General features: G+C 52.9%; 1 protein-coding gene across 4 annotated transcripts in view; it reads left to right on the top strand.

The window, feature by feature from the left end:
- RFTN1 (raftlin, lipid raft linker 1) overlaps positions 1-23,888 on the top strand; it is a 227,134-nt gene extending 203,246 nt beyond the window's left edge. For all 4 annotated transcript variants that reach the window (XM_061425251.1, XM_061425241.1, XM_061425259.1 and 1 more), the window contains 3 exons: positions 12,609-12,712; positions 13,656-13,737; positions 22,619-23,888. In XM_061425251.1, coding sequence (XP_061281235.1) covers positions 12,609-12,712; positions 13,656-13,737; positions 22,619-22,978 — 546 coding nt within the window. In that variant the 3' untranslated portion in view covers positions 22,979-23,888. The remainder of the gene's footprint in view (positions 1-12,608; positions 12,713-13,655; positions 13,738-22,618) is intronic.
- The last annotated feature ends 1,507 nt before the right edge of the window (positions 23,889-25,395 follow it).

Raw genomic sequence — 25,395 nt, 5'->3', positions numbered from 1 at the left:
GATTACACCAAACCCACCTTGTAAATCTCCCCATCAGGTGATTCATAACTTCATCCATCTGCCAGATCCCTTTTACTGCACAGTAGAACGTAGCCTCTTCCCAGGCCCCAGGGTTTAGGATGTGGAGATGCGTGGAGGGAGTGTGTGGGTGTCATGCTTTCTGCCACAGGAATCGTTCTCTCTCGTTGTGGTCCTTGCCTTGGTTCAGTACACAAGCAGCCATTACCACACCCCCCAAGCCATCACGTGGGTCCTGTGTAATTCTTTTAACAAGCCCAACGTGCGTGGGCACAGGCGGCATTCAGGGCTCTGCTCTTGCGGACAGCTCTGTGTCCCTTTGTTGTTTTATATACAGGATCGTTGCCAGAAGTGAGATTGTTGGGTCAAAGGGCAAACGTATTTGTAACTTAGATGCTGTCAGATCTAATGAACAGTGCCATCAGATTGTTCTCCCTGAGGTTGAATCCGCCCTCCTGCCAGCCTCTGTGAGGATCCCTGCTCCCGACAGCCTCGCCAGATAAGTAGTTGTTAAACTTTTGGGTTATTCCAACATGAGAGGGGAGCTATGATATCTCAGGGCAGCTTGGGTTTGGACTTCTCTCACTGTGAGTGCGGCATGGTTTCCTGTGCTTCACGACCGTTTCAATTTCCTTTTCTGTGACTCTGCATCTTCATCCCACCTTAAAATTTGGATTACCGGATGTTTTTCTCATCAGTTTTTAGGAGCTCTTCTTTGACTGTAATTTGAGCTACAGATCTTTTCCCATCTTGTCATCTGTCTTTTGACTTTGCATAGCTTACCTTTTGTCATGGTGAAGGAGTTTTTATGTCACCAGATTTATTATTTTTACTGTGTGGTTTCTGGATTCTAACCTATTTAGAAATGGCTTCCGATGGGCCCTTTAAAAATTTAAATAATAAAATTGTGTTGATGTAGGGGATTGGACACCAGCATCTATTTCTTCTGAAAAATCCCAGTGAACTGACACCAAGAGAATGTTTGACAGATAGATGTGTGTAAGAGTCACTCCTGACTATTCGTGGATTCCATTTTTGCAAATCCTATTTGGTAAACCTATCTCTGAATGTTTGATAGATAGGTGTGTGTAAGAGTCACTCCTGACTATTCGTGGATTCCATTTTTGCAAATCCTATTTGGTAAACCTATCTCTGAATGTTTGATAGATAGGTGTGTGTAAGAGTCACTCCTGACTATTCGTGGATTCCATTTTTGCAAATCCTATTTGGTAAACCTATCTCTAACCCCTAAGGCAGGACTCTCAGTGCTTCCGCAGTTGCTTGCAGACGCGTGCCTTGTTGTTGCTGTTCAGCCGCTCAGTCGTATCCAACTCTGTGGCCCCAAGAATCGCAGCACACCAGGCCTCCCTGTCCATCACCAACTCCCAGAGTTCACCCAAACTCATGTCCATTGAGTCGGTGATGAGCCATCCAGCCATCTCATCCTCTGTCGTCCCCTTCTCCTCCTGCCTTCAATCTTTCCCTGCATCAGGGTCTTTTCAGATGAGTCAGTTCTTCCCATCAGGTGACCAAAGTACTGGAGCTTCAGCTTCAGCATCAGTCCTTCCAATGAACACCCAGGACTGATCTCCTTTAGGATGGACTGGTTGGATCTCCTGGGACTCTCAAGAGTCTCTCCAGCACAATTATGTGGCAAACGCGTGTGTTCCAGGCTAAGAAGCTTTCGTGCTGCACACAGGTGTGCAGTTCCCTCTGCAGTTCACTTAGGGCCACGTTTTTGCGTGCTTGTGCTCCTTGTTGGTGACGTCACTGTTTTGACTGGTCCTCAAGCATGGCGCTGCGGCACTAATTGCAGGAAAGCGGGCGTGGGCCGTACAGAGCGAGTGCACGTGTTAGGAGCTTTGCTCATGAGCGAGTTACAGTGCTGCTGGCGTGAGGTTCAGTATTAACGAATCCACGATATATACTAAAGCCAGGTGTCTTTAAACAGAAACTCTCATTAAACAAAGTTATGTACTAATCATGTGACCAAATATCTGACCAGAGGTTCACAGGAAGCTAACCCTGTATTTCCCCAGGTTCAGTATCTGCTAATTTAGTGTTGTGGTGACATTGTAGTACATAATTCCCACAAATAATGAAAACTGGCTCTAGATGGTAGGTAGCTAGATGGATAGAGACATAGGCAGGTAGATAGATGGATGGATGGATGGACAGATACGTACATACATAGAGATGTAGACAGGTGGATGGATGGATGGATAGATGGGTGTCCATAAGAACAAAAAGACTGAAGAAGAGAAAGAGGAAGCTGTGTGATTTCAACAGATTTCTAGAAGATGGTGGATGCATGGAGAAAAGCTGATTGACTTAGCACAGTGGTGGAAGCCGCACCTGGAAGAGGAAGGGATTGTGAGGAAAGCGCTGGCCTTGGAAGCCTGAGCCCCTGCAGGGGGTGGGATGAACAGCAGAGCTGGAGACAGGCATCGGAGTGAAGTCCGCACACAGTGTGGTGAGATCCCTGGCTTCCACCTGTGCCTCATGCAGCCCAGTAACTGTAGACATGATCCGAGGGTCGGATGAAGCCACTTAAAGAGACAGAGTATGTGTATCCGTGAAACAGAACCAAGATGCTATAAGAAAAGAAATGATCAAAAGAGGAGGAGGAGCTTCAGGGCCTGAAAATAGGACAGCAGAGCATTTTAAAACATAACGAAAGGGCTGGGAGTGAGACAAAGGGCATTTTTAAGAAGACAGAATTAAAAAGAAAGCACAGTCGCTTGGTCGCGTCTGTCTCTTTGCGACACCATGGATGGCAGCCCACCAGGCTCCTCCATCCATGGGATTTTCCAGGCCAGAATACTGGAGTGGGGTGCCAGTGCCTTCTCCAGGGGATCTTCCCGACCCAGGGATTGAACCCAGGTCTCCCGAATTGCAGGCAGATTCTTTACCAACTGAGCCACCAGGGACGAGAATAAGAAAACAACAGGGGGGAAGGTCATAAAATTAAAATACCAATCCTACGTTTTGACTAACAGGAAGTCCGAAAAGAAAAAGACAGAAATGGAGAGCAAAATTATCAAAGAAAAGAAAAAAAGAATACTTTTCAGAGCTGAAGGATGGGAATCCTTTGAGGGCAAAGCTATTGGGTGTACACCCTTTGAGTGAAAAAAAAAAAAAAACACCCACATGAAGGCATATTGTGAATTCTGGAACTAATGGGGAAAAACATCCTAAAATGTTCCAACGCAGCACAGCAGGCTACACTCAAAGCTTGAGTAATCACACAGGTATCACAATAGCAGTGCTGACATAGAGAAGCTAGTGGAGGGATGCTTTGAAAGTATTGATGGAAAAAGCGATCACAGTCTAGACTTCTGTACCCAGACGGTTAGTTAAAGGTGAAGAGAAAGACACTTGTAGGAATGCAGGGATGCAAATAACTTCCAGGTCACGGTTTCCTAGGAAGCCAGCAGAGGGTGTGCTCCAGCAAAATGAGGGGGAGACCCAGAAGGAGAAGACATCCTCCCTAGGCAGAGTGGAGGGAGAACCTGGGCCAGAGGAGCATCCACGCCAGTTGGAGCAAGGGCACAGAACGTTCTGGAAATGAGGCCTCCAAATGGGAAAAAATAGAACTGATAGCTTATGGTGAACGATGTCGGATTCATGGTCTCCGAAGATTTACCTTTGGGACCAGGGACCAGGCATGATCACTCAAGAGCTTTTGTGTAGCAGTCTTATTATAAAAGTAAGAAAAGGGGCAGAGGAACCTTCTGACATAGACATCAGAAGGGGGACAGAGAGTGCCCCCTCGCTAGTGTTAGCAAGGGAGCTATATACTTTTTTAGTTAGTTATTACAGGAAATCAAAAGAATGTCTCGAGGTTGTGAAAATTTTACCACACCCACTCCCACAATTTACATTTTAGGATAACAGGATTAGAACTTAACAATAGAAAGATCCTACCAGGCCCACCTCTTTCAGAATCTCCAGTTTATTGTGATCCACACAGTCAAAAGCTTTGGCATAGTCAATAAAGCAGAAATAGATGTTTTTCTGGAACTCTCTTGCTTTTTCCATGATCCAGCGAATGTTGGCAATTTGATCTCTGGTTCCTCTGACTTTTCTAAAACCAGCTTGAATATCTGGGACTTCACAGTTCAGTTATTGCTGAAGCCTGGCTTGGAGAATTTTGAGCCTTACTTTACTACCGTGTGAGATGAGTACAATTGTGTGGTAGTTTGAGCATTCTTTGGCATTGCCTTTCTTTGGGATTGGAATGAAAACTGACCTTTTCCAGTCCTGTGGAAAATTCTGAAAGAGATGGGAATACCAGACCACCTGATCTGCCTCTTGAGAAACCTATCTACAGGTCAGGAAGCAAGAGTTAGAACTGGACATGGAACAACAGACTGGTTCCAAATAGGAAAAGGAGTACGTCAAGGCTGTATATTGTCACCCTGCTTATTTAACTCATATGCAGAGTACATCATGAGAAACGCTGGGCTGGAAGAAGCACAAGCTGGAATCAAGATTGCTGGGAGAAATATCAATAACCTCAGATACGCAGATGACACCACCCTTATGGCAGAAAGTGAAGAGGAACTAAAAAGTCTCTTGATGAAAGTGAAAGTGGAGAGTGAAAAAGTTGGCTTAAAGCTCAACATTCAGAAAACTAAAATCATGGCATCTGGTCCCATCACTTCATGGGAATTAGATGGGGAAACATTGGAAACAGTGTCAGACTTTATTTTTGGGCTCCAGAATCACTGCAGATGGTGATTGCAGCCATGAAATTAAAAGACGTTTACTCCTTGGAAGGAAAGTTATGACCAACCTAGATAGCATATTCAAAAGCAGAGACATTACTTTGCTAACAAAGGTCCATCTAGTTAAGGCTATGGTTTTTCCAGTGGTTATGTATGGATGTGAGAGTTGGACTGTGAAGAAGGCTGAGCGCCAAAGAACTGATGCTTTTGAATTGTGGTGTTGGAGAAGATTCTTGAGAGTCCCTTGGACTGCAAGGAGATCCAACCAGTCCATTTTAAAGATCAGTCCTGGGTGTTCATTGGAAGGACTGATGCTGAAGCTGAAACTCCAATACTTTGGCCACCTCATGTGAAAAGTTGACTCATTGGAAAAGACCCTGATGCTGGGAGGGATTGTGGGCAGGAGGAAAAGGGGATGACAGAGGATGAAATGGCTGGATGGTGTCACCGACTCGATGGATATGAGTTTGAGTAAACTCCAGGAGTTGGTGATGGACAGGGAGGCCTGGCGTGCTGTGATTCATGGGGACACGACTGAGGGACTGAACTGACTGACTGAGGGGACCCATTCCCATAATATACATTCTAAGATATCAGGATCAGTCAGAAGGTTTTCAGGAAGGAGAAACTGCCCTCAAGCAGGATACATTGTTGTTATATAATCCTTGGTACAAAGCTTAAGCTGAGTTGTTTGTTGTATAATCATGAGTTCCGGGCTTAAAGAAAAAGCATTTTATGTGACTAAGGAATTTAGAGAAAAAAAAAAAGATGTTTGTCCTTTCCTCCTCCTTGAGAATTCCAGACCCCTTTCTCCTCCTCAGAAGCCCCAGACCCAGAGGCTCTCTCCTTCTTGGAGACCCCGGACTTTATCAACCTGCCTGGGAATTGATTCTCTCAGTTCAGTTCAGTTGCACGCCAGGCCTCCCTGAACTAATATATTAATATTTAGGCACATGGGATATTTACTGATGGGTAGGAAGAAGAGCTGGAGAAGGAAATGGCAACCCACTCCAGTGTTCTTGCCTGGAGAATCCCAGGGACGGGGAGCCTGGTGGGCTGCCGTCTATGGGGTTGTACAGAGTCCGACAGGACTGAAGCGACTTAGCAACAGCAGCAGTAGGAAGAAGAGCGGAGAAGGCAATGGCACTCCACTCCAGTACTCTTGCCTGGAAAATCCCATGGACAGAGGAGCCTGGTAGGCTGCAATCCATGGGGTTGCATAGAGTCGCACAGGACTAAGCGACTTCACTTTCACGTTTCACTTTCATGCATTGGAGAAGGAAATGGCAACCCACTCCAGTGTTCTTGCCTGGAGAATCCCAGGGACGGGGGAGCCTGGTGGGCTGCCGTCTATGGGGTCGCATAGAGTCGGACAAGACTGAAGCGACTTAGCAGCAGCAACAGCAGTAACATAGACTTTTGATTTAATTACATTATCACCATTGGGGGCACCAGGAAAAAGTAAGAATTGTGAAGGGAAACAGTGAGCCTCCACGTCCCATGGTAGGAAATCAGAAGAGGCCTGAAGTTGATACATAAGGAAGTCGTATATAAACATGCCTTGCCTGTTAGCGCTGGGCATTGGTGCTTCGGCAGCAGTTTACAAAAGCCTCTCGGCTGTTGCTTCGCGTGTCCTCTCCAGGCATGGAGAGGAAAGACCCCCCAAGGCTGCCAGGAGACCAGCCCGGAGGTCCTTTCAGACATGGAAACTGAATTCCCTTCTTCATCTCCAGTTACCAGTCAGGAACAAAGTGTCATCTTTTAAGCTGCCTTTGTCCCAGATCCTTCTAGAACAGAAACAAGGAGAAAAAGAGAGGTGCGCAGTGATACCAGTATAGAAACTTTCTCACTGGACCAGGGCGTTACCTCCTAATATTCCCCGCTGCAGGGGCTTTGGGAAAGGATCAAAAGACACACGTGTTTGTTAGTAAACGCTGCGTGTTGTCCTGGTTTTGGAGGGTAAGGGAAGGTTGTGTTGGATGTCTGTTTCTTCACTGGATTCGCGGCCACTGGAGGCATCGGCGGGAACAAAGGAAAAAGAGCCGTAAATACAAACGAATCCCTTTTGTACAAGTCGAAGAACCACAGGACGTGCGCCATTTTTTTTTTTTAACACTCCAGGTGTGATCGGAGATGCCGCATCCACACGGGAGAGTGGAGAGTTAATTAAAATTTTTGCTGCTGTTCCCAGAAATGTCTTTCCGTTTGATCAGCGGGCTGGCTTTGGAGTGCTGCGTGTGCGTCTCTCCTCACTGGAGTGTCATGGAAAAGCAGATCAGAGAGCGGCTTCCATCCGACGCCTGCCCGACCCCCTTTCCTAGCCAACGGACTTGAAAGCGGCTTCCCCTGACTGCGAGGGGCTCGTGTCGTTTTTAGAAACGTCATCTTCTGACTATTGATAATGTGCACACCGGCTTTGATACAGGTGCCTGTGGAAAACCGCAGGAACCCTTAATTACATCAAGGCCGCCCAGAGCGTTGGGCGTGGCAGAGTCTGGCAGGGCGAGCCCCCCACCCCCGGACCGTTTGTGTTTTCCTTTTCCGCCCGTGCCGTGCAGCCGGCTGGCAGCACCTGGGGTGAACCCTGGGCTGCGTCAGGCAGGGCCGTGTTTTGCAGTGTTTTCTCTTTGTTTTCCTTTTGGGCTTTATGGTTCTGGACCCTCTGGCTCGCATCCCCCACCTTGAGGGCGAAGGCTGCTGAGGAGGAATCCTGTCGTCTTCCTCTTGAAGATGCTGGAGAAGGAGAAGAGCGCAGAGCAAAGCCCGGCTTGGGAGCCCCGTCTGGGCAGGCGGGCGAGGCTGCCCCCCGGGGTGCCCATTGTCTGCCTGCGCACAGCGTGGAGGAGAGAACCGGGCTGGCCGGACGCCGCCGGTGAAAGGGCTCCATCCTGCTGCTCGGGCTTTGTGAGCACCCGGGCTTTGTGAGCACCGCGCTGGTCCTGGTTGCCATGGCGACTGTCAGATGGTGGCGGGCCTGTCATGGCGCTTGATAAAGAGGGAAGGCTATTCTTGATAGACCCGAGTAATTACAACCTCGCAAAGCCCGAGTGTGGATTTAACATTTTCTCCCTTCTTAAATCCAGAATGCAGGGATGGGGGCCCGGGTTCTCAGGGTAAAGCGGCCGCAGCAGGGCAGGGAGCCCCTGCCCAGTGCCCGGGATGTACTGGCCAGGCGGGCCTGCCATGGAGGGCCCCGTGTGCCGGGGGTGGGGCAGAAACGGGGTGGGGCCTGCATGGGGTCTCCAGGGTCGGGGCCAGAATGGGGCCCTCCCGTCCCCCTCCGCCATTGGTTTTTGTACCTGCCTCCCTCCCTTCCGCCCAGTCCAGCTGCCTCCGAACTGTGTCAGTGCAGGGCTGAGCCTTTCAGAGCCCCCTGACCTCTCCGCCCCTCGTGGAGAATGAGGGGAGGGCTTCAGTTCCGTTTAGTTGCTCACTCGTGTCAGACTCTTTGCGACTCCATGAATCGCAGCAGGCCAGGCCTCCCTGTCCATCACCAACTCCCGGAGTTCATACTCACGTCCATCGAGTCAGTGATGCCATCCAGCCATCTCATCCTCTGTCGTCCCCTTCTCCTCCTGCCCCCAGTCCCTCCCAGCATCAGAGTATTTTCCAATGAGTCAACTCTTCCCATGAGGTGGCCAAAGTACTGGAGTTTCAGCTTCAGCATCATTCCTTCCAAAGAAATCCCAGGGCTGATCTCCTTCAGAATGGACTGGTTGGATCTCCTTGCAGTCCAAGGGACTCTCAAGAGTCTTCTCCAACACCACAGTTCAAAAGCATCAATTCTTCCGCACTCAGCCTTCTTCACAGTCCAACTCTCACATCCATACATGACCACAGGAAAAACCATAGCCTTGACTAGACGGACCTTTGTTGGCAAAGTAATGTCTCTGCTTTTCAATATGCTATCTAGGTTGGTCATAACTTTCCTTCCAAGGAGTAAGCGTCTTTTAATTTCATGGCTGCAATCACCATCTGCAGTGATTTTGGAGCCCCCCAAAATAAAATCTGACACTGTTTCCAGTGTTTCCCCATCTGTTTCCCATGAAGTGATAGGACCAGATGCCATGATCTTTGTTTTCTGAATGTTGAGCTTTAAGCCAACTTTTTCACTCTCCACTTTCACTTTCATCAAGAGGCTTTTGAGTTCCTCTTCACTTTCTGCCATAAGGGTGTTGTTATCTGCATATCTGAGGTTATTGATATTTCTCCCAGCAATATTGATTCCAGCTTGTGTTTCTTCCAGTCCAGCGTTTCTCCTGATTACTCTGCGTATAAGTTAAATAAGCAGGGTGACAATATACAGCCTTAACGTACTTTTCCTATTTGGAACCAGTCTGTTGTTCCATGTCCAGTTCCAACTGTTGCTTCCTGACCTGCATACAGATTTCTCAAGAGGCAGGTCAGGTGGTCTGGTATTCCCATCTCTTTATTCGAGGTAACAGCAGAGAGATTGTGGCCACAAAACTGCACTCTTTTCTGTCATCAGAAGAAACCTAATCGATTCCCTAGGCAGTTTTCTGCAGACTAAGTTGCACCTCAACTATTAGAAGTGTTCTTTTAAAAAAAAAAATAGAGCTGCCTTATGATCCACTCCTGGGTGTGTTTCCAAAGGATAGGAAAACGCTAATTAGAAAAGATAGGTGTACCTCAGTGTCCATAGCAGCATGAGTCACAGCTGCTAAAATACAGAAGAAACCCGAGTCAGTAGACATATGGATTAAAACGAGTGGTGTATTTGTGTGTGCACACACACACATGTGCACACGTGATGCACACTGTGTACATGTACACACACAATGGACTCTGACTCAACCGTAGAAAATGAAATGATAGCATTTGCAGCAACACAGATGGATCCAGGAGGTATTATGCTTATCAGTGAAGTAAGTCAGAGGAAGAGAGATACGTTATGTTTCCACTTACATGTCAAGTCTGAAAAATAAAATGAATGAATATAGCAAAACAGAAACAGCCTCACAGACGTAGAGGACAAACTAGCGTTTGCCAGTGGAGAGGATGAAGGGGATTAAGAGGTACAACCTATCGCGTATAAAATAAGATACGGAAATGTACAGCACAGGGAATGAATATGTGCTTTCTGATCACTTTATATGGAGTCTCCCTGGTGACTCAGCAGTAAGGAACCTGCCTGCCAGTGCAAGAGACACAGGTTTGATCCCTGGGTTGGGAAGCTCCCCTGGAGAAGGAAATGGCACCCCAGTCCAGTATTCTTGCTGGGAAATCCGTTGGACAGAGGAGCCTGGCAGGCTGCAGTCAGTGGGGTGGCAGAGTCAGACACGACTGAGCATGCATGTGGCGGGCATGGCTTGTGTGGAGTATAATCTATAAAGCCGCTGGATCGCTGATGGTGTGAACCTGAGAAGAGTGTAATATTGCAAGTCGACAGCAATTCAGTGATCTTCTTTGGCTACACCAGCAGGCGGCATGTGAGGCTTTAGCTCCCTGACCAGGGATACATGCGGGGTCTGAACCACTAGACTGCCAGGCATGTCCTGGTCCCGTGCAGCACTTCAGTTAAGAAAAGGAGAAAAAAAAATAGCCCCCTGGGCCCATCATTTGTAAAAGGAGTTTTTGATTGTGCAGGTCTGGGTAGGTCCTGAGACTCTGTTTGCAACAAGTTCTAGGCTGAGGCTGCTCACGGAACCGCACTTGGAGAGCCACTGCCACAGGCCACGACTTCCTGTGTGCAGTGGAGGCTCCCGGGGGACATGGCTGTGCAAGGACTCTGGATGCCTGTCAGGGGGGCAGGGCCCGGTGAGGCTGCCGTCGGAAGTCCACCTGCCTCTCGAGAAAGCAGGGCACGGGGTCAGGGGTGGGGGGCCCAGGCAGGGGCCTCACAGTGGGGTCCTCTCCCTGTCTACTCCCTCTGTGTGTGTGTTGTGTGGTGTGTGTGTTATGTGTGTGGTGTGTGTGTAGTGTGTGTTCAGTGTATTGTGTGTCTGGTGTGTGTTGTGTATTGTGCTGTGGCTGTGTGTGTGTGTTGTGTATGTGGTGTGTGTGTGATGTGTGTGGTGTTGTGTGTGTTTCTAGTGTGTGTTCTGTGTGTTGTGTGTCTGGTGTGTGTTATGTGGTGTGTGCATTGTATGTGTTGTGTGGTGTGTGTGTGGTGTGCTGTGTGTGGTGTGTGTGTGTGGTATGTGTGTTTTGTGTGTGTTGTGTGGTGTGTGTGTTAGTGTGTATGGTGTATGTAGAGTGTTCTGTGTGTTGTGTGTGGTGTGTGTGGTATGTGTGATGTGTGTGGTGTGTGTGGTGTATGCATTGTGTTGTGTGTGTGGTGTGTGCATGGTGTGTGGTTATATGTGTGTGGTGTGCTGTGTGTGTGGTGTGTGCATTGTGTGTGTTATGTCTATGGTGTGTGTGTGTGTGTGGTGTGCATTGTGTGTGTGATGTGCATTGTGTGTGTGGTGTGTGTGCGGTGCGGTGTATTTCTCTGTGTGTGTGTGTGTGTAGTGTGTGTTCTGTGTGTTGTGTGTCTGGTCTGTAGTGTGTGTTGTGCTGTGTGTGTGTGGTGTGTGTTATGTGTGTGGTATGTGTGGTGTCGTGTGTGTCTAGTGTGTGTTGTATGTGTGGTGTGTGGTGTGTGTGTTTGGCGTGTGCGTTCTGTGTGTGGTGTGTGCGTTCTGTGTGTGGTGTGTGTATGTGTGTGGTGTATGTGTGGTGTCGTGTGTGTGTTGTGTGTATGGTGTGTGTGTGTGGTGTGGTGTATTTATGTGTGTCTGTATGTGTGTGTGGTGTGGTGTGTGCATTGTGTGTGGTGTGTGTGCGGTGTGGTGTATTTCTCTATATGTGTCTCTATGTGCTGTGTGTGTGTGTTGTGTGTGGTGTGTGTGGTGTCGTGTGTGTGTGTAGTGTGTGTTGTGTGTCTGGTGTGTGTTGTGTGTTGTGTGTCTGGTGTGGTGTGTGTGTGGTGTGTGTGTGCAGTGTGGTGTATTTATGTGTGTCTGTGTATGTGCTGTGTGTGTGTTGTGTGTGTTGTGTTATGTGTGTTCTGTGTGTGGTGTGTATGGTGTGTGTGTGTCTAGTGTGTGTTCTGTGTGTTGTGTGTCTGGTGTGTGTTCTGTGGTGTGTGCATTGTGTGTGTTGTGCTGTGTGTGTTCTGTGTGTTGTGTGTGTGGTGTGGTGTGTGTGGTGTGGTGTGTGTGGGGGGGTGTGTGTGTGGTGTGGTGTGTGCATTGTGTGTGTGGTGTGTGTGCGGTGTGGTGTATTTCTCTGTGTGTGTGCGTGTGTGGCCACTCTGGTTGAATGCAGTGACTTGATTTTCGCTCAGATGTAGTTTAACTCCCACAAGAGGCTCTGAAACCCCGAGCAGCGTGTGGTCATGGGGCCCTGGGTCTGTCCTGGAGGTGAAGTGACTGTGCTTCTTCTTGAGTGATGCTCATGGAGGCGATTTGTCCAGAGGAGAGTGAAACAAAACAAACGCTCAAACCCCTTGCCAATGGCACAGACCAGGGCGGGGGGGAGGGAGACCCCAGGATGGTACAGACCCAGGCCGGGGGGAGGGGGAGACCCCACGATGGCACAGACCCAGGGCGAGGGGGAGACCCCACGACGGCGCAGACCCGGGGCAAGGGGGAGGGTGACCCACGACGGCACAGACCCGGGGGAGAGGGGGAGACTCCACGACAGCACAGACCTGGGCGGCGGGGAGGGAGACCCCACGATGGCACAGACCTGAGCAGGGGGTAGACCCCACAATGGCAGTTGGACCCCAGGCTCTTGCAGCATCTTCGAGCCGGAGCATGCCCCCGTTTCCGCTTTGTTGGGTTGGTGGCCGGGTGGTGCCTCCCCATCCCTGAGATGAGGCGGCCCCAGCCCTGACCTGAACTTTCTCCCCAGGGTGTGGAGGTGCAGACAGACTACGTGCCCCTGCTGAACTCGCTGGCTGCCTACGGCTGGCAGCTCACCTGTGTGCTGCCGACTCCCGTCATCAGGACAACCAGGTACCAATAACCAGCTTACCTTACTGAAGCTTGCACCATCCTGACCAGCTGTTCGTGTGCGTGACTTGTGGAATCCTGTTGGCATCAGCTCTCCACCTGAGGAACGCCAGGCCCAGGATCTCAGAAAACCACCCCTGCCCCGAGCACCCCCTCCCCACGCGGGCAGCTCAGCCAGTGACCTGCCGCCCAGCCTGTCGCCCGGCGGAGGGGGCCCAGGTCTCTCATTTGCGAAAGAAACTCAGCACCTAGAGTGTGCCCCAGGCCAAGCGGCCACGTCATGTACAGTCTCATCTAGTCCTCAGAGCATCCCAGGAGGCAGGATTTTTTGTTGTTTTGGGGATTTATCCCAGTCTTACCAACCCTGAAAGGCCTTCTGTCTGTCTTCTGGGCTTGCTGTCAAACTAGTCCTCCTAATTACCTGTGGGGTGGTAAGCATAGATATCGTGCCCATTTTATAGATGAAGAAACTGAGGCTCAGGGAGGCTCCGTCATAAACCCGGACACACAGGCAGCAGGAGCCTCAGCCTGGGCCCAGGTCCTCACTGGCCACTCATCCCAGGCCAACCAGCTCCCACCCCAAGCCTCATCCCCAAAGACAGACTTGGAAGAGCCCCCACCCCCGGTCCGGTGTTCACCGAGGCACTTTGCTGTCATTTGGCCAAGATGCCAGCTGTCATTCCACACCAGGGGAAGGGGGTTTTCAGACGTGAAGCTGCCTTTCAGGGGTGCCCACTTCTGTTGGGCCCATGAGACAGCCCCCCAGAAGCAAAGGTGCGTGCTGTGGGGGGCTTCATGACCTCTGACCTCTCCATCTTGGGCAGCCCCCTTCCTTCCCTGGGTGGCTGGCCTGGCTGAAGTTGGAGGTGGCGGCCTCCATGTGAGGTCCGGGCCCCCCGCCCGCGGGTGTAAGAGGACTCATCCTTCACTCCCGTGTGTGTTGCAGGGAGGGGACCGTGTCCACCAAGCAGGTCGTCTTTCTCCAGAGGCCGTGTCTACCTCAGAAGGTCAAGAAGAAGGAATCGAAGGTGAGCGACCTTGCCGCCCTCCTGGGCCTAGCTCCGCGGAGCCCTGGGGACCCCTGAGCCCCCTCAGCAAAATGAGCCACGTCACCTGCAGGTGGGGGCGCTGGGGGCCGTGTGGCCAGCCCCCTCCTGCGAGGGTGCTTGGGCAGGCAGGGTTTGCGTTCCCGAGGCTGAAGTGGGGGGTGCTGGGAGGCGGCTGCAGCCTGGGCAAGGGGCCCACGCCCCGTTCCTCTGCATCTTCATCTCCGTGCGAGCTGGCCGGAGCTCCGGCCCGCGCCCCATCCCTGAAGCCGTGGGAGGTTTGGAGATCCTGGCAGAGAGAACCTGCCAGAACGCCTTCCCCAAGGGCCAGCCCCGCAGGGCTGAGCAGCCGCGGCTGATGTGGACGCAGGGCGGCGCCCCTGCGGAGCGAGTCTTAGGGCCAGGCCGTGCCCCACCCTCCTGGGACGTCACCCGAACCCTCCTGGGAGCGCAGTCGCCCTGAGACTGGGGGTGTACCCCGTGCTTCCCTGAGGCGGAGCCCAGGGCCTCAGCAGTGGCCGCACACCCCAGGCTTTGCCCCCGAGGGTGCTCCTCCCAGGCGACCCTCGGGGCCGCGCAGCCGTGCCCTGGGGCCAGCTCGCTGTCCCTGTGACGGGCACGGCCAGGCCGTGGGGCAGAGCCCGCTAGACACCCCCACCCTTCCCCTGGCACCACCCCCCAGGCCTCCTCGCGTGCTGGGGATGGGGGCCGTGAACAGGTTGGCCGTGAACCGCCGCCCCTCCGCAGCCAACACGTCGGGGGCAGGGCGGGGTGCGCGCTGGTAGGAGGGACCCCGACGGGCCGGCCGGGGTTCTGGTGCGCGCTGTGCCCTCGCGGAGGGAAGGGCCGGAGGAAACCTGGGCGGCGGGGTTCAGGACGGGGCGCAGGGCCGCTGTAAGAACGTCCAGCAGGAAGGTCCGGAGTCCGGAGGGCGGAGGTCGGCTCTGCCGGGTCGGGAGGAGCGCCCCCGGGCAGCCCGCGCCCTCCCGGGCGCTCGCTCAGCCCTGCGCCTCCCGGGCGCGGCTGGCAGTGGGCACTGCCCTCGCTGTGACGTGGGGCGGCGCCCGGAGGGTGGCCTGTACCGGCCCCGGTCCCCGGCCCCGCTCCTAAGCCGGCGGTTCCCTGTACGGCTCCCTGGAGACCCCGGGCGCCCTCAACTCGAGGCCCGCGGCGCTGACCCCGGCCGCGCCCTCCAGCCCGGGAAGCGCCTTGTTCTCTCTGCCCCACCACGCCCGCCTGGTTTCCCACCCGCTGCCTCATCTGGAGCCCTGTGTCTCCCCACTTCCTCTTCCGTAGAGAATCTCCTGCACCCCCAGACCTAGACGGCCCCCTCCCTACCCCTGAGTCACCGAGTCTCCCCTCGGAGCGGCCAGCCTCAGCCTCTCCTTCCTTGTGGCTGCTGGTGACCCCGCACTCTTCCGCACCAGGAGGGTCGGCCCTTCGCAGGCCCAAGCTGCCGCGCCCTGGAGCTCACCTGGGGCCTCCGTCTCCTCCCGCCACCGCCAGTCTGTCCTGAAGGCATGTCTAGCTTTAGGTCCTTGACCCTCTGGAACCCCCTCTCCCATTATCACCTGTCTGGACCACCCTCATCTCCCGATGACAGGTCTCCCTTTCCAGTGTGTTCTCCACTCAGAACCAAAGTGACCTTCTACAAAGAGCAAATGGAGTCGTGTGCTTCTAAAGCTTTGTGTTTTTCAAGATAAAGGTGGGAGCCTTTACTGGGGTCCACATGGCCCTGTGGGGTCTCCCCCCACCCCCTTCCCTCCGGCCCATCTGATGCATCTCAGCCGCCCTGGCCTGCATGCTCTCTTGGATTCCTCGCTGCCACAGGGCCTTTGCTTGGGCGTTTCCTGCATCTGGGATACTTTCTTCCTTTGTATTTTCTCAGGACAGCGTTCTCTCCCTTTAGACCAAGCCAGGTTCTTCTGCAATTTACCGTGAAGAACCATGTTCCTCTCCTCTCTGTTCCTGAGTATTTGTGATCAGTAGCTTATCCTCCCCAGTAGAATTGGACAGGAACTCTCTGAGATCACACCCTTTCTGTCTGCACTGCTGTATGCCCGGCCCCTGGCTTTCAGTTTAGTTCAGTTCAGTCGCTCAGTCGTGTCCGACTCTTTGCAACCCTATGAATCGCAGCATGCCAGGCCTCCCTGTCCATCACCAACTCCCGGAGTTCACCCAAACTCATGTCCATCGAGTTGGTGATGCCATCCAGCCATCTAATCCTGTCGTCCCCTTCTCCTCCTGTCCCCAATCCCTCCCAGCATCAGAGTCTTTTCCAATGAGTCAACTCTTCGCATCAGGTGGCCAAAGTACTGGAGTTTCAGCTTCAGCATCAGTCCTTCCAATGAACACCCAGGACTGATCTCCTTTAGGATGGATTGCTTGGATCTTGCAGTCCAAGGGACTCTCAAGAGTCTTCTCCAACACCACAGTTCAAAAGCATCAATTCTTCGGTGCTCAGCTTTCTTCATAGTCCAACTCTCACATCCATACATGACCACAGGAAAAACCATAGCTTTGACTAGATGGACCTTTGTTGGCAAAGTAATATCTCTGCTTTTCAATATGCTGTCTAGGTTGGTCATAACTTTCCTTCCAAGGAGTAAGTGTCTTTTAATTTCATGGCTGCAGTCACCATCTGCAGTGATTTTGGAGCCCCCCAGAAATAGTCTGACACTGTTTCCACTGTTTCCCCATCTAACTGCCATGAAGTGATGGGACCAGATGCCATGATCTTCGTTTTCTGAATGTTGAGCTTTAAGCCAACTTTTTCACTCTCCACTTTCACTTTCATCAAGAGGCTTTTTAGTTCCTCTTCACTTTCTGCCATAAGGGTGGTATCATCTGCATATCTGAGGTTATTGATATTTCTCCTGGCAATCTTGATTCCAGCTTGTGCTTCTTCCAGCCCAGCGTTTCTCATGATGTGCTCTGCAGATAAGTTAAATAAGCAGGCTTTGAGTTAGTACTCAGCAAACACTTGTTGAACCAGCGAATGAACAATCAAACTGCTGGGCCCAGGACGTGCGTGGTGTGTGTCGCACTGACGTTTAAGGAAAGAGTGCAAAATTCAGACGTCAGGGATGCAGCATATTTAGTCCTCTTTTAATCAGCCAAGGGGATGAAATTCTCCAAACAGGACTTTCAGTATTTGAAAGAAACCTCTTTGTTCATCTGTGATAGTGGCTTTCAGAACAAATATTAACTTCCTTTGAAAGTAAGAGGTGCTTTCTGCAACCCGGGAGACATCTGTCTTCAGCTAAGCTACCGAAGTGGAGGCAGATACAGTCAGGTTTTAAAACGTGTGAATTCAATCCACGAGCCCTGCTGACTTGGAACTCTGGACATGTGCACACTGCTGTAAAGAGGACTTTCCCCTTTCTGCACTTATTTTTGGCACAGACAGCTAGTCGGGGTTTTCTCGGTTTCCACGCTGGCCGCACACCCTCACCCCACTCGTGCCCTGGCCTGGGAAGGCCCGTCCACCCCGCTGCGCCTGCAGCGGCTGCTCTCTCGTGTTGAGAGACTCACCCTGGAACTGCTCAGACACGCTGCGTCCTCCAGCCTGGCGGCCTGCCTCTGGGTGGATGCCGCTGACCTGTGCTCAGAGCCGCCCCGCGGCAAGCTCTCCCGCCTCGGGGTCTGAAATACATACCACCCACCCTTGGACAGAGGTTAATCCGAGTGTAATTCAGAGTGAGCCTCTCATATCCGAGGTTCCCTGAATCCAAGGATGGAAGCAACCACTCACCTCGCAGCACTGGTTTTTACTGCTTCAAGCCACCTGCGTCTCAGGGGACCCACGTGGTCCAGGGGCCAATCGTCCTTCTGTTGTTCCTTCAAGACTGTGACTGTCCCGAGCACAGCAGTAAGGGGACCTGCGGGTGAGGCTGGAGGAGGAGGCCCTCCTGCGGATGCTGGGCTGGGGCTGATGGGGCACGTGGAGGGGTTGGGGGAGGCTGTTTCCCACAGTGAACTGGTGGTGCTGGTCTTAGCTGTGTGTTCTCACTCTGTGACCCATGAACCTGCTGAATCGGCATCACTAGGGAGCTTGTGTGAAGTGCCAGCCTCTGTCCCCTCCCCAGGCCCCCTGATCAGAAACCCCGGGATAGGGTGGGGGCCCTGTGTCTGAAGGCGTCCCCCAGGTGATCCTGAATGCCTGCCAAGTCTGAGAGCCAGTGTCTCAGCTGAGTAGTTTAGGGCCCCTTTCCAGGCTCACTGTGTGTATCTCCATTCAAATTTTATCATTATTGATTTTTTAAAAATAGGCCTGTCAGGGTCTGTTCAATGTAGATGTGTTTTTTTTAATCAGACACACCGAAGCGTCTTTCATGGCAGTTAAATTTGTACTTCCATTAGCTGATCAGTTGGTTTCATGCATCAAGCCTTCATCTAGCAGATTCTGTCCTGAGGTCACGAAGTCTGAAAGCTGAGGCACACACGGGCGGGCTGAGCTATTCCAAAGGCGTGTGGCGTCTTCCCTGGCTTCCTTCCAGAATGTGAGTCTGAAACCTTTTACCCACCAAGAAGGAGCAGACGGAAGATTAGTGTAGAGTCAGAGAAACCTGTGTTTGAATTTCAGCTCTGCTGTTTTCTAGCTGTGTGACCTTGGGAGAGTTAACGTCACCTCTCGGAACCAGTACATGCTCATCATAAAATGATGCCAACAGTTCCTAGTGAGAGCACTGCTTTGGGAATTCAGGGGAAGGGAAACCTTGTCTCAGCGTGGGACACTCAGAACATTTAGCTTTTAGATTCTAGAGACCCTGAGTTTCAGCCACAGCTACTTCCCTGCTTCGTGAGAGTGCTCCCTGCAAAGGAGAGGGGGAAAGGGGAGGACTCCAGACACAGCCTCCAGGTGACCCGGCTGCGGCCCCAGAACAGCTGTGGTGGGCTGGGGACCCCAAGGAGCTTGGGGAGTTGGTGACATCGCCACCCTCCATCTAAGGACAGAGAGAATGGTGCCGTCCTTGAAGGCGTTTGGCTTGGCAGAGTTTTCCGAAGGACAGAAAAACACGGGTCGGAGTTGTTTGCATCCAGCTCGGCGTGGATAGCCCCAAATCCCCCTCCGCCCAGCAGCCCAGGCAGGGCCTGGAGAGAGTGAGCGGAGCGCTCCCCGCAGGCCCAGCCCGGCTGTGTCCTCTGTCGTGTTGTATCGGGAGGGCGGTGCAGCGTGATTCTCTGCGGGAATCCGGATGTGGTTGGTGTACGGGGAACCACGCGTCTGCTGTTCATTTAGCAAGAGCAGCCTTTTCGAGGACAAGGGGTTCGCACTGAGACTCGCCAGGGTCTGCCACAGCTAAGAGATCCTGCGTGCCGCGGCAGAGACCCAGCACAGCCAGATACATGCATGAATAATTGAAGAAGAAAAGAGCCAGGGTCCGGGGTGGACTCTGGCCCAGGGGGGTGGGCGCGGCCAGGTGCACAAGCCGCCTGCAGGGGACGCTGGGAGTGGGCCAGCGGGCCCCCGCACCCCACTGCGGGGGAGTGGGCCCCCAACTCACCATCCACCAGCCGCCTGCAGGGGGCGCTGGGAGTGGGCCAGCGGGCCCCCGCCCCACTGCGGCGGAGTGGGCCCCCAACTCACCATCCGCTGCAGGCTGAGTGGGCCCCCGGGGTGACTCACCCCACCCCGGGGCTGTGCACCAGTCCAGGGGGCGAGGGCAGCTCTTCTGGAGATTACTCCCTTGCCTGAGGACAGACAGCTACCAAATGCCAGAACCGGGGCCTGAACCGGGGTCTTGGCCACCGCACCGCCTGTGGTGCTGTGTCGCCTTATTTGGGGCCTTTCAGCCTAAGCAGTCTCACCAGTTTTGTTTTGACAAAAATACAATTTCCTCCAACATCTCTCAGAGCTGACTGGCTCTCAGCTCGCTGTATAGGCCAGCTTAACTGGCCTTTTTGTAAAACCATGCAGAATGAAGAGACTCTGACTATTTGGAGACACCCATTAAAAACAACTCCTCCGTGTGGCCTGGAAGTAAAACGCAGCTGCAGCAGCACATGAGGCAGCAGTAGTGAACGATGGCCGCTGGTACCCAGGAGCCGTGCAGGGTCAGTCCATGCTGAGGTCAGAGGTCCTGGTCCCACATGGTGGTCGTGGGGCCCCAAGATGCCTGCTGCAGTCTCGGCTGAAGTGGGCACCTTCGGGGTGGGATCTGGGGGACCACTCCACCTGCAGAGGGGGTCCATTGTTGAAAGCTCGTGGCTTGGGTAGGAAAAGCTCAAACTACTCTCCAACCTGAGGGCAGTCTGTCAGTCACTGTACGAGAGAAACCCCCAAAAGGAGTCTCTAGGGGAAACCCAGCCAGTATTGTTGGGGAACTTGGTTGGGATTTGCAGGGCAGGCAGGTGGGGAGGACAGGATAAATATTAAATCCTAACCTCAGGTCTTCCCTGGTGGCTCAGATGGTAAAGAATCCGTCTGCAATGCAGGAGACCTGGGTTCAATCCCTGGGTCGGGAAGATCCCCTGGCAAAGGGAATGGCAACCCACTCCAGTCTTCTTGCCTGGAGAATCCCATGGACTGAGGAGTCTGGCGGGCTACAGTCCGTGGAGTTGCAGAGTTGGCCACGACTGCGCGCCTGACACACGCAACCTCAGCATACACACTTCACTGCTTTTCCTCTTTGTTGATGGAATATCCAGATTTGCTGGTCTTGTTCAAAAGGGGGTCAGTGCACTCACCCCAGGATGTGTTCCGTCTCAGAGCCCTGAGTGCGTCCAGGCAGGTGTCTTATTTGGGGAAGTAGACTTCTCCCGCTGAGAATGCCACAGAGGTGGTGGATTTTAAAGAATATACGCAGCACGTTTTTGCTTCTTCCTGGCAAAGCACCCAGATATATCTGCGACGTGGTACAGCCTTAGGAAATGGTTTTCCCTGGATGGTACAGCCGCCAGCGTGTAGCCTCACCGGAAGTCACTCAGATGGAAGGCTGCCTTCTCTTTCGGTCGCAGAAGGGCTTAGCTCCAAGTCCGTATTTGGTGACACCAGTGTGCTGCGACTCACGTGGAAAGAAATGAAGCAAAGAAAGACGTGCAACTTGAAGTGGAGCCGCGTGTCCGCGGGTGGGGCAGCCAAGGCCGTCCCCCGGGGTCGAGGCCCCCCGGTTCCCTTCCCTGGAAAACCCGTGTCTCCAGCGGGGTCTCCGGGGCTGGCCCGTCCCCAGGGCCCTGTGGCTGCAGTGCCCGCGGGCATAGCCTGCGGAGAGGACACCGCCCCCACGCCACCGGCGGAGCTCTGGGGCGCGGGGAGCCGTTTGCAGAGCGCGTGCCTCTCTTGTGAACACAGGGACCCATGTCTCCGCCTTCCTTCGCCGCCCCTCACGCCTCCCTGTCTGCCCCAGCTCCTGCGCCTGGATGTATCCCGAGTGCAATGGCTCCCAAACCGCCTCCCTCCGGAGCGGCTCCTGCTGTCAGCAGGCTCAGCAGGACTCGAACGTTTTCCTCTTTTCTCCCCAGATTAATCTCTCTTTCTGGAGCTCCGCCAGATCTGATGTGGGGATGCGCCCACGCCTCCTCGCTAAGCCCCAGGGTGTTTTGACTCTTAAAATTAGAGGACTGGCTTCCCCTGACGCGCAGGGCAGCCAGCTTGGCCGGCGCTGCGTCCTCCCATTCAGCCGTCTCACAAAAGGGCGCTGAGCATCTTCTCCGCGCCAGGCTCCCTGCTGTATCCCGGTATGCCAGAGCCGAGGACAGGAGGCGTCCCTGACGCTCTGAACTGACATCCAGCGTCAGTCGCCATGAACACACCTGGTTTCTCATGTGCTGGACGCAGCGTAAGCCTGTCATGTGGATTGTGGCGGCATCGTATGGACGCGCACACCTTCTGTGGCAGAGCTTGGCTCACTGCGGCTCTTGGGCCAAAAGGGGCCGGCACAGTGCCTGCTTTTGTCGATAAAGTTTTGTGTTGGAACACGGTGACACCTGTTACGTATTATTACCTGGACTGCTTTTGCACTACAGTAGCAGAGTCGAAACGCTGCAGCACAGAACACGTGGCCTGAAAATCCTGAAGTCGTTCTCCGACTGCACAGAGTCCCCCACCCCGATTTAAGTTAGGGGAACTCCCCCCGTCGTATAGATCAGAACGCGGCTGAGCGGGGTGGACTCTGCATGGCGTGGCCCCCTCCACGGCATCCCTGTGACCCGTCCTCATCCAGCTCTGACACTGACTGTGTCCTTGGTCCTGTCCGCTCCTGGACTCCCCTGCCCACAGGGGAGTGCAGCCTGGGACTCCCTGGGAAGCGGCAGCTGGGATGGGTTTGGGTGAGGTTTCAGGGGGAGTACCATGGGAATGCCGGTGGGGAAGGGGGCCTGGCTGAGGGACGTGCTGGGCTCCGACTGGGCGACTGCAGTGGCCTGGCCAGTGCTGGGGGGAGCAGGAGGATGGGCTGTTGACCAGACCCACGTGGCCTGGTCATTGGGCGTAGCTTGCCCCGGAAGGGAGTGAGGGCTTTGTGGGGGCTCTCAAGCAGAGCGAGGTGCGGCTGGCGGCTGGCACGGCCTGCCAGTCCTCCAGGGGGACCTGAGTGCCCAGGTTCTGACCCGGGTGATACCCTTAGGAAGAGCAGGCCCGTGCGTGCTCACCCCTCCTGGTTCTCCAGATGACAGGATTTCAGCAGCTCCCCTCCCAGGCCTTTGGTATGGGGCCCTCTCCCCAGAAATTCACCCCTAGAGTCCACGCCGTGGCAGGAACTGCCAGCTCCCAGTGGGTGCAAGGTTTGGGCTGTGGTTGGGGAATAGCAGGCCTTGTGTGTCTCGCTGCCAGACGTGGGTGTGAACACAGAACACGTGTCCAGGGACGATCCAGGGTCATGGAAGCAGCGTGTATTTATCTCCCATCTCCCCCGATCTCTAGTTTCAGTGGCGATTCTCCCGAGACGAGATGCGTAACAGGCCGACGAGGAAATCCAGAGGGAAATTCTGTGTCAGGGGCAAGCGACAAGCCGAAGAAAGCGAGAAGAACCCAGAAGACCAGCTTCCCAGAGTGGGAGACGCGGGGGGCCATGTGCCCGGGCGGGAGGACTGGGCGGAGGGCCCCGCGGAGAAGCCACGTCCGGATGGCCAGCCGTGTGTGGAGGGCGAGGCTGTGCAGAACGGCCCCTCGGGCCGCAGCCCGGCCCCGGCGGAGGGCAGCTTGGGGCTCACTGGCCCCGAGCCTGGAGAGGATGCTGGCGTGGAGGTGGCTCCAGGGCCCGCAGCAGCCGAGCACCCCTGAGCCTCGCTGGGCCGTGGGCTGGGGGCTCGTGCGCCCTGGTGTGGCACATTGCCTTTGGCTTGGCGCGACCCCTCCTGGTGAGCTAATGAGCCACCCGAGGAGGGCTGGGCCCCGGCATTGCTGGTTTCTGCACATCCTTTTGAGACGTGTCCTGGGCCCCAGTGCTAGAACCCACGAGGACTGGTCGCTCCTAGACCTCGGGGCTAGGAGTCCAGCCCTGACCCTGCGGCTCCTGGGAGGGGCTGGGCCACCCAGGGCCTCCAGGGGCCCCTCAGGCCAAACTCCGGGTCAAGCCTGGCTGCCAGTCAAGGCCGACATGGTCATCGCCCCCACCCCCAGCCCCGAGATGGGGAGGTCCAGCCCCTGCTGTTGGTGCAGCTGCTGGGTGCTTGTAACACGCCCTTGAGCCCTGTCCACTGCTTTTCTCTGTCTGATCCCTGGACCCTGCTTCTTTGGCAAAGAACACGACATTGGGAGGGGAGGTGCCCCACCTCCTGGCATTCTCCAAGTGTTCCCATAGATACTGGTGATCTGGAAACGCAGAGAGAATTCTGTGCGTGTACCCACTTCTGCAGAATGTCCGCAAAAGTATTCTGTTAGTATTATTGCCAAAAAAAAACTTTAAGGTTTTGTATTCAGCACATCCTGGGAACACACCTTCTTTCTGTTATTTTGGGGCCAGCTGACTGGTGGGGAGCCTCTGTTGTGTGTTATTTTAATCAGTGTGTCCTTGGCCAAGTCGCTTCCCACGCGTGTTATGACGTGTTTATGTTGTCCAGAAAATACTGTGGAGGCTTTAAGTAGATGCAGCTGCAAAGCCTGGAGAGAGAGTGCCAGCCGACGTGACCAGCAGCCTGTCTCTCCTGTTTCTTGTTTAGTTACTTAAAGCAATAAATCACCTACGAGTTCAGTGCATTGTGAGTAGGAGTCTTTCTTCACGTCACACTGAAGAGTCGTAGCCTGGTGCCTGGACACCCCGACCCCAGTCCCCGTTCCTGTTTCCTGAGTCCCTTAACTCCTGGCACCCACAGGAGGAGCCAGCTGAGCTTGCTCTGCCTTCCTGTCATTTGTACAAAGAAGATGAAAGCGGAATTCAGGGGCCACCAGGTAGGTCAGGGCACCCCCGTGGGTGCCCTGGGTGCCCATCTACTCCCAGGGTGGGGGAGACAGTACCTTTTTAAAACAAAAAGCCCCACATCCATTACTAAGGATGCCTCCAATCTTTTTAAGTAAATTATTCAGTGTGCAAATAATTTATCTGTGTGCAGATAAATTTTTATTTATTTTTATTTATCTTTTTATCTGTGTGCAAATTTGCTAAAATAAAACACATTTTAAATATATTTTAATAGGGGAGAATTAAAAATCCTAACACAGCCACATGGCACATTTTCCTTTTATGAGCAAACTTCCCAGCCTAAACCCGAGCTTACGATAAAGGATGAAGACTGTTCAAAGAGAAGATAGTCTTTTTTTCAGTTATACACTCACACACATAATCAGATTCGTTTCTTTTATAGGTTATTACAAAGTACTGAGTAGAGACCCCTGTGCTATCCAGCAGATCCGTGTTGGTTCTCTCTTTTATATACAGTGGAGTGTATATGTTAATCCCAAACTCCTAATTTATACTGTTTGATACGTAAGTTCATTTGTATCCTTTCTTTTTAAGATTCTACACATAAGCAGTATCATATGGTACTTGTTTTTCTCTGGCTACTTCACTTACTATGCCGATCTCTAGGTCCGTCCATGTTGCTGTGAATGGCATTATTTCCCTCTTTTTATGGCTGAGTAATACTCCACTGTATATGTACCACATCGTCCTTATCCATTTGTCAGTGGACATTTAGGTTGCTTGTCTTGGCTTCATAAATAGTGCTTCAGTGAACACTTGGGTACATGTGTCATTTTGAATTTGGTTTTCTCTGGATATATGCCCAGGAATGGAACTGTAGAATTGTATGGTAGCTCTTTTTTTTTTAGTTTTTTAAGGGACCTCCATACTGTTCTCTATTGTGGCTACACCAATTTACATTCCCACCAACAGTGTAGAATGGTTGTTTTCTCCGCACCATTTCTGGCATTTATTACTTGCAGACTTTTTCATGATGGCCATTCTGACAGGTTGAGCTCATACCTCGTTGTAGTTTTGATTTGCATTTCTCTAATAATTAGCAATGTTGAGCATCTTTTCCTGTGCCTCTTGACCATCTTTATGTCTTTTTGGAGAATTGTCTATTTAGGTCTTCAACCTATTTTTTTTTTTTAAACTGGGCTGTTTGGTTTTTTTTTTTTTTAATTTAGCTGTGTGTATATTTGGAAATTAATCTCTTGTTGGTAGCATCATTTGCAAGTATCTTCTCCCATTCTGTAGGTTTTCTTTTTGTTTTACTTATGGTTTCCTTTGCTGTGCA

Source organism: Bos javanicus, chromosome 1 (assembly GCF_032452875.1).
Source record: "Bos javanicus breed banteng chromosome 1, ARS-OSU_banteng_1.0, whole genome shotgun sequence".
In the NCBI taxonomy this organism is placed as follows: domain Eukaryota; kingdom Metazoa; phylum Chordata; class Mammalia; order Artiodactyla; family Bovidae; genus Bos; species Bos javanicus.
This window is presented reverse-complemented; position numbering and strand designations above follow the sequence as displayed.